General features: G+C 37.8%; 1 protein-coding gene across 4 annotated transcripts in view; it reads left to right on the top strand.

The window, feature by feature from the left end:
• The window catches only part of dph6 (diphthamine biosynthesis 6), a 295616-nt gene that overhangs the window by 157632 nt on the left and 124562 nt on the right, over positions 1-13422 (top strand). For all 4 annotated transcript variants that reach the window (XM_048538300.2, XM_048538299.2, XM_048538301.1 and 1 more), the window contains exons 10-12: positions 3958-4080; positions 6191-6320; positions 11410-11584. In XM_048538300.2, the coding sequence (XP_048394257.1) occupies positions 3958-4080; positions 6191-6320; positions 11410-11584 (428 nt within the window). The remainder of the gene's footprint in view (positions 1-3957; positions 4081-6190; positions 6321-11409; positions 11585-13422) is intronic.

The raw sequence follows: 13422 nt of genomic DNA, 5'->3' as shown, positions 1-13422 counted from the left end.
TTGACCCATCATGCCTGTGCTGGCTCTTTGAAAGTGTTGACCAATTTTGTCCCATGTCCCAGCTTTTCCCATTAGCCCAGCAGGTTAATATCTTCAAGGAGTTATCTAATTGCCTTTGAAAGTTCCTGTTGAATTTGATAGCACCATTCTTTAAGGCAAATTCACTGCAAATCATAACCCGACATCTGGACACATTCCTCAATCATCTTCTAGTTCTTCTAATAATGATTTTAAGTCTGATTATTGACCAATTCAATCTCTGGAAATAATTTAGCTTTATTTACACTGCCACTATGATTCATGATTTTACCCTGTGTTTTCTATGGCTTTATTATAACTTTCTTGATATGCACTCTTCGGGACTATTAATGAAGCCGACTGCCTTTCTTACAGCTTCCTCAACTTGTCCTGCTGTCTTCAGTATTTAAGTACCTACACAGCCAAGTTACTTTGATCCTGTTGCCTCTTCAAACTGTGACCATTCTTCGGTTTATACTGCCTCCTTATTCGTTTTATTAAAATGTATCCCTGGTATCATTCTCCACAAAAGGTAGGAACATAAAAAGAATGGAGTTAACCATTTGTCCTGTTCCACCAATGAACACAACAATGGCTGTTCTTCTGACTCGACCTTTCTCTGCATTTGATCCTTTAGGAATCAAAAATCTACCTATCTCAACCACGAATTTATTAAATGGTGGAACATACTTATCCTCCCGCACAGAGAATTCTGAAGGTTTGGAACTCAGTATTGAAGAAATTTACCTTCATCTCCATTCAAAATCAGCTCCTTTACTCTGATGCTGAACCTGCCACCACCCCCATTCTGGATTTCTTAGTCGGGGAAGCAGCCTCTGTGGTTACCTTGTCAAGTACCTTCAAAATCTTGTGGGTTTCAATCAGATCATCTCTCATTCTTCTAATCCAAAAAGTACAGGCGCAACTTACTCAGCCTGTCAATCCCTGGAAACAATTTATTGAACCTTCGCTGTATGACCTCCAAAGCAGAATATCCTCCCTTAAAAATAGAGATTAAAACTGGCCATAGTTCTCCAGGTGTAATCTTCTTATAGCCTTGTACAAGTTATAGCAGTGTCTTGCTATGACACTGTATTCTCCGGGCAGTAAACACTAACGTGTCATTTACCTTCTTCATTGCACGCTGAACCTGCATCATAATTTACTTGGTTCCTTGTATGAAATCCACCTGAATCTCTGAATATCAATATGATAAACCAACATGGGTTGGTGAAGGGGCTCCATTTCCCTGTGGGAGAATTTAGAGGCATTGAATGAGTAAAAGGAAGAAAGAGACTTACTGTGTCACCACTGGATCACCCAAGGAGTAGGCCTCAATGGCTGATTTTAAGACCCAGAAAATTCCAGTGTCTGATTGGCCGCTTTAGTGTGGACTGTGCTGTCAGTGAGTTGTTGCTGTTATGCTCACAGCAGAGATGGAGATGCATTTTAGTCTCCGCACAACACTCTTGGAAATAAAATGGAAAAACTCCATTGCATGTGTAGTTGATAGGAGTTCTATGAAAGAATTTTACAAATGCCATCATTAAAATAATAGCAAGGTTTGTTTGGAAAGGGTGGGAAAGGAATTCATTTTTGGTACCTGCTGAATAACAGCACAGACTGCAGAACATCTTTTCAGAAAAAAAGTGGCAGCTAAATATATTTCGCTCAAGGTTCAAATACAGATGCCAGAATTTTACTACTTAATTGTTATCAATAGCAAAAGGAATATGTTAATTTTCAAATGTAGTACACATATATATTTGAGGATGGCATGGTGGCTCAGTGTTTAGCACTGCTGCGTCACAGCGCCAGTTACCCGGTTTCAGTTCCAGCCTTGGGTGATTGTTTGGAGTTTGCACATTCTCTCTGTGTCTGCACGACTTTCCGCTGAGTGCTCCAGTTTCCTCCCACAGCCCAAAGATGTGCAGGTTAAGTGGATTGGCCTGGGGAAGTGCAGAGTGGGGTGGTAAGGGAGTGGGATGCTCTTTGGATTGTTGGCAAATTCTTGATGAGTCACCTACCTTCTTTCTGCACTGGAGGGATTCCATGATTCTATTTTATGATTCTGTATATTAATACAACATATCTGTATTTTGTTATATTTAGCTTCATGAACATTTAATAGGAGGAATGGGAACAGCTTTGCCAGTGGAGATACAAGCTGTTGTTGTATTATAGATTCCACAAAAGCATTAGTTTTAAAGAGTACTGAGGGAGGCACCTCATGATATGGCTCTGAGCTAGATTCATAACGCTGCCATTTAATTCCTGACGGGTCACCATTTAGCTGGTTTCAGAATGGTAGCAATGGGTGTTTAAGTCTTAGTGTGTAAATGAGGGGAAACAACAGCTAGAATTCTTACAAGCAAGTCTTGCTGCACAATGAGCACGTGCAGGAGTCGGGCAAGGGCAGAATGAAGGCTCGGTGATAGATCCCAAAGCTCAAAGCGCCTGCTGGCAGTCAGTGTTGTGTTCTCACTTGATGCACAACTACTTGGAGAATATACTCGAGGGGTTCTGGCACCCATGGTTTGATGCAGTTTAAATCTTCTGCGAAAGGACCTGTAAAGTATAATAAAATTACATAGAAAGCATGAAGTTGCACATCTCATGAAGAGTTAATTTCCCATTTTAACATGAAGACCGCTCGAAGTGTTTAGTTTTTTTATTAAACATGCACATTGTAGCAAAATTTTTGTTGGCTTCATTGCTCAGATTGCATGTTCACTGTTGAACTTGTTTCCGATGTTCAGCTTTGGTGAGTCTGTACATTGCGTATAGTATGCAATCTAGATTACATTACATTTTGTTTCAAAACTTGCATGAAATTTGGGGGTCATTAACAGGGCCAACATTTATTGCCTGCCCCCAGTTGCCCTTGAGAAAGTGGTGGTGAGGCACATTCTTAAACTACTCAAATCCATCGGATGCAAGCACGCTGTTAGGAAGGGAATTCCCGGAGTTTAATCTAGCACCACTGAAGGAGTGGGTATATATTTCATAGTCTGTGTATGGCTTGGAGGTGAAATTGCAGGTGGGTAGTGTTCCCATGTATCTACTGCTCTCGCCCTTCAAAGTGGTACTTGCTGCCATTGTACGTCAGTGGTGAAGAGAATACATGTTTGAGGTGGTAGATGAGGTGGTAGTAACATGAACAGATGTGTTCTGGGAAGTATTAAGCTTCATGAGCATTGTAATGGTTCCTCAGTGCTCCTAAATTGTGCCTTGTCACTAGTGGACAAGTCTTGGGGAGTCCAGAGGTAAGTTGCATACATCAGAATTCTCAGTCTCTGACCTGCAGTTGTAAATTCTTTATATGTTTGGTCCATTCAGTTTCTAGTCATTGATCATCCCAGGAGGATTATGATAGGTGATTCAGTGATGATATGCTGTCAAATATGAAAGGATGATGGTTCTGTTTTCTCTTGTTGGAGATGGTCATTGCCTGACACTTGTGTGGATAATCATTATTCACAAAATATGAAACATGACCAGTAAGGGTTTTTTTATTTGATGAGCTTTATTGATACTAACACGCAAAATGTTTGCGCTATTTTCTTGCCTGTTCTGTTTCGATGAGCATTTGACTGTTTTGCATAAATAGGTTAGCACCAACCTTCAAGTCCTAAAGCTATATCAGAATTAGAACTTTATGTCATAGTAGAATTATGTTGTAACACAGTTTTAGTAAATTAATTGCATAGCACCTTCATACAATAGTCATCATTTATTTCATGTCAGAGCATGCTGGCAGTTAGTGTATGTAATGCTGGGCATGTAAATAGACTTTGAAATTGATGCTTCAGGCTGTTCAACTCCAGGATGGGGTCTTTCATAGTTCTAAATTATTTTCAATGTTGAATGACAGAGGAATTCACCATCCTGCATATATTTGCTCCATTCTTTATGAATTTTTCATTTATTTTCTTTCAGACAAGTTCAATCATTGGTCTGGGAACACAAAAAATGGATACCAATGGATTAGTGGAACACATTTTCCCATGGTAGGGAAAAACATTAATGATGCAACGAAGCAGACATTCTCCCTGCTTCAAGGTATTTCCTTTATCCTTTTTCATTTCAGTATTGTGCTTGCACTCAGTTTCAGATGTTAAAATAATTTGTTATTTCAGCACAAGAAACCTTAGACAACGTTTCCAGCTAAATTGTTTTGAATCTTACAATACAACTAGCCAGGTTTTGGCATTCCTCTGTAAAATATCATTGTTCTCACCACAACTATATATCATTGCCATTGGCTAATGTACAAATTTCATCCTTTGCTTGTCAAACATGGTCTATGCAGCCTATTTTTCTTAATGTAGTAATGTCTGACAATGACAGATAAATTGGAAAACATCAGTCAAGGTATAATATAACCAAATTGAACTCCTTTATGGTAAATTATATGTTAAATATTATCCTAATCACATTCTGGGATTTAGAGTGAAAACTGTTAACTTGTAGAGTCATAAAAGCATGGCAGAAATCATTCACTTTTCATGGTTCTCAGTGAAGCAATTCAGTCAGTCCCATTCTCTTATTTTATTGCCATAACCTTAGGAAGGACTTGAGAGTTCAGTGGACGCGTACCAAAGTTGTTCCAGCAATGGAAGGTCATAGCTACATGATTAGGTTCATGTAGCTGGGATTGTTCTCCTTGATGCAAAGGGGATTGAGGGAAGATTTGATAAAGGTATCTAAGATGAAATAGACTGGCAAGCAGTATGTTGTACCCATTGACCGTTGTTACAATATTAGGGGACAGAAATGATCAGAGGTGATGGGAACTGCAGATGCTTTAGAATCCAAGATAACAAAGTGTGAAGCTGGATGAACACTGCAGGCCCAGCAGCATCTTAGGAGCACAAAAACTGACGTTTTGGTTTGGACAAGGGATGGAGAGAGAATGTAAAAAACGCGAAATTGGAGAAATTAAACTTGGAGGTTGAGGGAATGCGACTGACTGATTTGCTGCAAGGAGAACTGACGTAGAGTCAGTAGACCTTATGACCTCATTCTGTGTTGCAAATAACTATTGGTCTTCACTTGTTTTTATGCTTTGGTGAGCAATCATACCCAAGTGCTCTTTGCAGACATTTGATCCACTCAGTTCACTGCATTCCCCAGCACCAGATTCAACAAAACATCCCTCCTAATTCAGCCAAGAGCTCGCTTGTAAGCAAGTTCTCTTGGACGCATTTCAAAATTTCTCTCCTTCTTCTCCTTAATTCGAACATTATCCCAAGTGACACTTGAGTTACTAAGTCATCTACTAGCACCACTGTCTTCTTGTTTTGCAGTGTGGTTTTCCTGCAGATTATCTCTCTTTCCCTCTCCTATCTCATTGCATCTTCCTCCTCTCCTTTTCCCTAATTCGCAATGTCAGAATTGTTACAGCGCAGAATGAGACCACTTGATCCATCTCACCAGCACTGGGTCTCTGAGAATTTTGGCTCAATAACTTTTTCCAGCCATTTTGGATATCATTGCACATTACTTCTATTTAAATAATCATCTACTGTCTGCTTGAATGTCTCAGTTGAACCTGTCTCCACCATATTTGCATGCAGTGTATTCTAGACCCTCCACCCTCACTGCTCGCTGTGTGAAAGAACATTTTCCTCATGTCTCCCTCACTCTGTCTCTCAAACAGATCCATGAATATAAAGCACCAGTAAGTCACCATTTTAAACACTGTTTCATTATTGTCACTGTATCATATCCTCACAAATCTATTTCAACTTGTAGCTCAACAAATTATTCATCACACTTTGGGCATATATATACATGCATTCTAAACATATCTTTGCACTCCTTTAAGTCCTTGTTACTCCAAAAAAAAACTGACAAAGTAAAACGAGTGTGCAGTGATGGCATGGAATGCTTAACAAGAATTACTGAATTGACATTTACAGTATAATTGTTTATAGGAAATAAAAATGAATATCATCATAAATACATACCACATTTGCAACAGATTTCACTTATCTACATAAATGTTCACTTATCTACATAAATGTTTAACGTCAGTGTAAAATTGAGTAGCACTCTTTATAAATCAGAATAGGAAGAGAAAATAAATGTAATGATGAGAATTCCTTCAGAATATATTACTATAAAACTTTGACTATTTTGATTGAAAGCTGATTACCTTTTGTTGTAGTGGAGTTGGCGATGAAAGGGTACAAGTTCTCAGACATCATTCTCCTTCATCTGTATGTGAAGAACATGAAAGATTTTGGTATCATAAACTCAATCTATGATTCCTACTTCAATCTAAATCCACCTGCAAGGTAATATATCCATTAAATTTTATAAGTCCTTTTGACTGCTTAGTTTTACTGTTTCACACACATGAATGTTCTTAGCTTGCAAAAATATTTTGCAAGTTTAGAGAAAGAAAAATATGTGCTGGTTGCTGGGTTAATTCCCCAAATTAGGCAACAAAATATTAAATTATACATGATTGTTTTTAAGTTATTTAAAAGTTCAAAGTTAATTGAACTACTTGTTGTCACAAGAGAAGTACAAGGATTGTCAAGGTACTAGTTGTAATTCTTGATCCTGTCCTACAGAAGGAGGAGCACAATATTTCAGTTAATGGGCATTATCAAACAATGTGCACTGTATTCTGCCCTTACTATTGCTACGCTCTGACAGGAGAAATCTGCCAACATTTCCATTGGTTTTTCATGGTTTTTTAAGTGATCTGTTCATATTTATTAAATAATTTTACCTGCTTGCTCACTCTTCAAAGCAAATAGAGCCATATTCATGATTGGAGGTGTTTAGTTAGGCACTGGTGGGTGTATAGAGATGATTGCTGCACATAAGACCATTTATTAATATCCATCTGAGCCTGTATTCATTGTCATGTCAAACATTTTGGAATCCATACAGGTCCACATGTGTCTAGAAAGTCTGTTCTGGAAAGAATGCACTGTCTTTTCTAGATTTCCCCCTAACTTTTAATCAAAGAGGATTGATAGTAGTGGAGCTGTACACTGAATTTTAATTTAATGAAAAATTTGTCAGTGCATCACTTTTTTTTTGCATCGCTTCTTTTTTTTACATCCTTTCACAGGATATGGGTATCAGTCTTTAGGCCAGTATTTATTGTTCACCGCAAAGTATTCTTGGAAATGTTGTGGTGAACCACTTTCTTCAACCACTGGCATCCATGTAGCATAGGGACATCCACAGTGCTGTTAAGGAGAGAGTCCGAAGATTTTGACCCATTAGCAGTGAAAGAAAATTGGTAAAATCCAAGTCAGAATGCTTCAGTGGCTTTAATGAGAAATTGCCTATGGTAGTGCTCCCATGCACAAGGTTATATCCTAAAGAAATGAAACGGGTGATTGTAAGTGGTTATCAGATTATGAGAACGGGGCTAACCCTCTTAGCGTACACATCCCTGGACAGTATGGGTGAATCTAATCTGGCTAATCCACATAACCTTTACATCTTTGGACTGAGAGAGGAAACTGGAACACCTGGCAGAAACCCAGACCAGCGCAGAGGAGGGTGGGTAGGGGGCACGTGCAAATTCCACATAGACAGTCACCCGGAAGTTGGAATTGAACCTGGGCCCTTGGCAGTGTGAGGCAGTAGTGCTAACCACTGTGCTGCCCTGTACAATTGACAGAGAATCTGTACAACATATTGGAAACTTGATGTGTTATAGTCCATAAAGCACCAGAACCTCATGCCTTCATCAACTTAGCCCTGATTGCTCTCAATTATATTTCCTGTGATTAAATTTAATTTCCTGGTGGCACTAACCTATTGCCAACTTGATAAGCTGGACAAGGAAAGAGGCTTCAGTATTTTCACAAGACAGTTGATGTTTGAATGTGCATTTTCTCCCTCTTACTATAAGACCATGAGAAATAGGAACAGAAATAGGTTATTCGGCCCCTCAAGCCTATTTCACCATTCAATAGGATCATAGCTAATCCAACATTCCTCACATCAACTTTCCCCACAACTCTTGGTTCCCTTACAAATCAAGAATCTATCTATCTTAGCTTTAAATATAGACAAAGATTTTGCCCCAACAGCTTGCTGAGGCAAGGAGTTCCAAAGACTGAGAAAAGAAATTTGTTCTCATCTCAGACTAATGTTTGCTCATAAGACCATCCCTCCATACTAGGGATGACCCTACTGATCGTTCTCTGAACCACCTCCAGTGATAGTTTTCCTTAAATAAGGGGGCCAAAACTGCTCACAGCACTCCAATGTGGTCTCACCAGCAATGTATTGTGGTACTAAGACAACCCCCTTGGAATAATGGCCAACATCCCATGAGCCTTCTTAGTTACCTGCTGCATCCTTGTGCTAGCTTTCTGTGTTTCATATGCAAGTACACCTAAGTCACATTATGTTGCAGCGTCTGCAATTTTTCTTCATTTAAATGCTATTCTGTTTTTTTTTCCCACATTACACTTCATTAGCCACTTTTTAAAGGAGATATTGACAGTTAAGTGAGTGGGCAGAAAGTTGGCAAATGGTGTATAATGTGGGTAAATATCAAGTCAAAATTGGAACCAATACAGAAAATCCAGATATGAGCTCCACAAAGCCATTAGAGAGGCCAAGAAGCAGCACCAGACCAAGTTAGGGGCTCAGACCTACCATGCAGACTCCCGCCATCTATGCCAAGGTCTAAACAACATAACGGGATACAAAACGAACAGTATAAGATAGCTGACAATGACACATCCCTCCTTGACACGCTCAATGCTTTCTCTGCTCGGTTTGAGCAGAATACCACCTGCATGGCAATTCCTGCCCCGACAACCCCAGACCCACCCATTCCATCTGTCATCGCTAGCATCGCGGGATTGCCCTATGAGAAATGATTAAACAGTTTGGGACTCTTCATTGGAATTCAGAAGAAAGAGAAGCGATCTCATTGAACTATATAGAATTCTTAAGGTGCTTGACATGTAATTGCTGAGAGGATGTTTTCCCTCATAGGATAGTCTAGGGCCGTAGCGCATAGTCTCAGAATAAAGAGATGCCAATTTGTGACTGAGGTGAGGAAGAATTTTGGGGGCAGAATCCTTGTCTGTGTTTAAGGCTGAGATAAATAGATTATTGATCAGTAGGAGAATCAAGGAATGCAGAGAAAATGCTGGAAGGTGGAAATGAGCACCTTAAGAATCCTATCCATGAATCCAATTTAATACCTGAACAGGCTTGCGGGGCTGAAGAGCCTAGTCCTGTTCCTGTTTCTTATAGTCTGATGAGAAGGTTGTGGTGATTTATCAGCAAAGTGTGGTTCCTAATCTGTGATCACAGTACAGCATATGATTTCAGAGTACAGAACGTGGCTTGTGATCAAGCTTTGATCTTTGATCACAATGTCAACACAGATTTGTTGAGAGATGAGGATTGCTAATATAGACACTGCTTTACAATGTGTTGATGAGATCTGATTTGTGCTGTGAGCTTAGACTGTAGTCACTGATTTTACTAACGGCGTTATATCTGATTTGTGGTCAGAAACTGGTCTGTGATAAATAATGTGAAATTTGTCTTTGATGTGCAATGTTACAGTTTGTGTTGACAGTTTGTCTGATTTGTAACCAGAATTTGGTTCCGATTTGGAATTGAAATTTGAAAGTTTTCAAAGGAAGCAGATGGTTTAGATCTGAAGAAACTGTTTCTGCTAGTTGGGAAGTTTTAAAGGGGGCATAATCAGAAAATTGGAGCCAACGTTTCTGAAGTGAAATTAGAAAATATTTCTTCAATCAACAGGTGGTTGGAACTTGGAACTCTCATCCACATGTAGCAATCGATTTTAGATCTGTTGTTCATATGTGAACAAAGTTTGATAGATTTGTCTTATCCAAAGCTATCAAACGATGCGGGGAAAAGACTAGATGTTTGAGTTATATCTCAGATCGGCCATGATCTCACTTGAGCATTCTTGAAGAGCTAAATACCTTTGGTTCCAGTGTTACTAAATCAAATTGGCGATGCTGAAAACGAAATTACAAAAGCCAAATGCTGCAGATGCCAGAAAGGTGAAAAAAAAACAAAAATTAGGAAAGGCCATTAACCTGAAATAGTAACATTCTTTCTTTGCAGGTGCTGACTGATACGTTGAGTATTTTCAACACTTTCTGTTTTCCCTCTCTAACAGTTGTATGGGTTAAGAAAAATGGGGCTAGGAGCGGTCTTTAAAAGGTAACATTTTGTAGAAAGAATGGGGATTTCTGTTTGACCTCTGCTGGAGAAACCACTTAATGTAGGGTTTACATTTTTGCCTAAATGTATGATTTGACCTAAATATCTCAACAAAGATATCAATTTAACCTGTCATTCTGCAGAATACAGTATTAAATACGTATGTTTGTCTTTTGGTTATATCTGTAAACTACCTCAAGGTATTACTGAATTGTCCTTTCCTCCTTTATCATCAAGAATTTAGTTTGAGGCATAAAATAATTTTTGACTAGTGTTTTTTAGCTTTCTACTGCAAATTAATCTGTTTAATCTCAATCCTGGAGAGCTACTTCCTCAGAGGTGCTGTACTGCGCTTGAACTCCTGCCAATGTATGTGAGCTGCAGTATAAATTGAGATGCTAACCTCTTTCTTTCCCTTTCTAACCACTGACTCCTTTAACTTCAACTTCCAACCACCCTTTCTCCTGTAATATTATTTGTTTTTAGTCTTATAGCAATTTTTTAACTTTGCTGAAAATGATCAGTTTTACACTTCACGTGTTAAAAGTTTTTTCTTAACACTCTGGAAAACTTGTATGTCAATCCATTTGTAATTTTATATTGCTGATGCTGTAATAAAATCTTTAATTGGTCATCATAGGTTATCTTTATTCAGAAACTTATTAGTGCTTACTTCTTTTATGTAACTACAGTATAGCATTGCTTTTCATACGCTAACCAAAAATTGAAAGGGTGTTTAGAGATTTGCTTTTGTAGAGAAAAGTTTAAAACCCATGTTCTAAATGAATATGAGTATTTTGATTGCATTTGTTCATTTACTGAAACAGCACAAAAACAACATGAGTTTACATAGCACATTTGACATATAATCCCAAAAGGCTGGACCAAGGCCTAACGTTAGATGGAGATAAAAATACCGAAAAAATATTTTCAAAGGCGTATGTTCATTCTCAATGTAAGGAGAAATATTATCATTGACGATCTACAAAAAATGTGCTTTTTTAGACAACAATTAGTTCTCAATCTTTGGTTCAATTAACACAGGTTCAAATTATGATAGCTGTTTATGAGAAGAGGGAAAATGAAATAGTGAGGCATCTCAGAGAAAAGTCCCTAACCAAGAGAAAGTGTCTGAAGTTGAAAAAGTAAGCAAGTTATTCCTAATTGTTCCCCCTGTGTTTTTTCTAGGGTTTGTGTGGAAGCTCCATTACCTGATGGAGTGGCACTTCAAATTGATTGCCTCATCCACAAAAATAACTTAACCTTGCAGGATGCAATTGAACAACGAAAGGAGACCATGCATGTTCAGAGCATTTCACATTGGGCCCCTGCTAACATAGGACCTTACAGCCAGTCAGTTAAGGTAAGCAATGAAGGCAGTTAAGGACTTATTAGATAAGCAAGAAATATTCTTTCTGTCTAAATTACACTAGTTAAAACCTGAATAATTTTTTGATCTGAATAATTACCTTCTTTCCAGAATGTCTGCATTCTGCTGTGATAACAATTTCAATGCATAAGAAAGCAATGTATATTATCAACAGAACTTATCAACTCTGGTAGCTAATTACCATAGTAGCCTGCAGCTAATGATATTCCTGTAGGGAGGTGAGAACTACTGCTGGCTATGTTAGAAACCGCAAGAGAGAATCATATGTTCTTGTATTTGTGTGTATTATGCTGAGTACAAGACTGATGCATTGATGCAAAATAACCATTTTGGTCACAGCATGTTAATAACGTTTAAGTGATTTGAGTCATTAAAATTGATTCAAAACATCATACTTCTAAAATGTAAAATTATATGCTGCAACAGTAATGGAGGTATTTATTGGCAGAGCTCTAACTGCCACTTCTGGTACTGTAATCTGCTGCAGGCTGTTGTAGGTACTTGGAGGCAGGAACCTTTTAGCTCTGTTAATGAAGCCCATCGAGGTGACAGGATCACCAGTGGATGGATGCATTTTGCTTTAAAGTATGCTGCCTCTTTTGCTTGTCCTCCAAGACCGTTGTGCATTGAATAACTGTATAATGACTAAAAAATTCCTTGAAAAAAAAACTAAAAAGGAATGTTGATTAGTATTTAAGTATCAATTATTGCTCAATGTGGGAACAGTTCTGAAATGTTCCCTCATTTCCTTTGTAAACTGGAATGAGATCAAGAAAAGCCCAATTAGGACTCTTATAAATGCATCAGGGAGAGATTCAAACCCAGCCTACTTAGAGGGGATTCAGAACCAGAAGCTAAAGGTGAAAGAATTTATATTATACATCATTCAGTTTTGGAGAAGTGAAAACCATCTCTGTATTTTACAGTGAAAATGATAGAATAATGATTTTCATACTTTAGTAATCTCTGGAGAACATTTTGCCTAAAGCCTTGGTGATAATTATTCTAGGAGATTATAATTTATCGCTCATTAACTTTTGCTTTTGAGCATTTTAGCCAAATGTTTTTTTTTAATATTTGCTCCCCTTTGATTGTCAATAAAATTGATGAGATAAATTACAAACTCTATTGACACTAAAGCTGATGATTGTTAAGAATCATTCTGGATGCACTAAAATTCTGACGAAGTCAGAAAAAACGATCAATTTAATTTGCCAGCAGAAATGTCTTTCTCAGTTATCAGTAGAAGATAATTAACGGAGGATCAGCAGAACAGAGTATAAGGAGGGTTATAAGGTTTTGTGCTGAAATACTGTACTGTGTGTACAGATCAATTAGGATGCTTAACTTCATTTATGGTACGACAAAATTAATCCCATAAAAATGAGTGATCTCAGAGGAGTCAGTTGTCAGCTTCTGGCAGGATCACTTTGCCATAATCTATTAAAAAGCAGCTTTTATCAAGGCTTGCCTTTGTCATATTTTATGGATTTTTTTCATAAACACAGCCTATACTTCATAAATGTCTCAATTTTCTAGTCTATTAACATTACTTCAAAAGTAATTGATAAAAAGACAGTGCATGCATGAAATAATACACCAATAATTTGAGGTGCTAGAGGCAATAACAGTGGTTAACATCTTCACATGGCTTGTGAAGTAAAACAGCACAAGAATATAACCCATTGCCTAGTGACCAAAACGATTAATCAAGTTAATAGGAAATTGTTAAGATATCTATTCCCTGTGAACTATAAAATATTGTGTTTAGTGTTACTGAAATGAGTCTATAAAATAGTTTTTAAAAAGAA

The sequence above is a fragment of the Stegostoma tigrinum genome, chromosome 10 (genome assembly GCF_030684315.1).
Source record: "Stegostoma tigrinum isolate sSteTig4 chromosome 10, sSteTig4.hap1, whole genome shotgun sequence".
Classification (NCBI taxonomy): Eukaryota; Metazoa; Chordata; class Chondrichthyes; order Orectolobiformes; family Stegostomatidae; genus Stegostoma; species Stegostoma tigrinum.
Note: the sequence above shows the minus strand (reverse complement) of the source record. Positions and strands in the feature narration are given on the sequence as shown.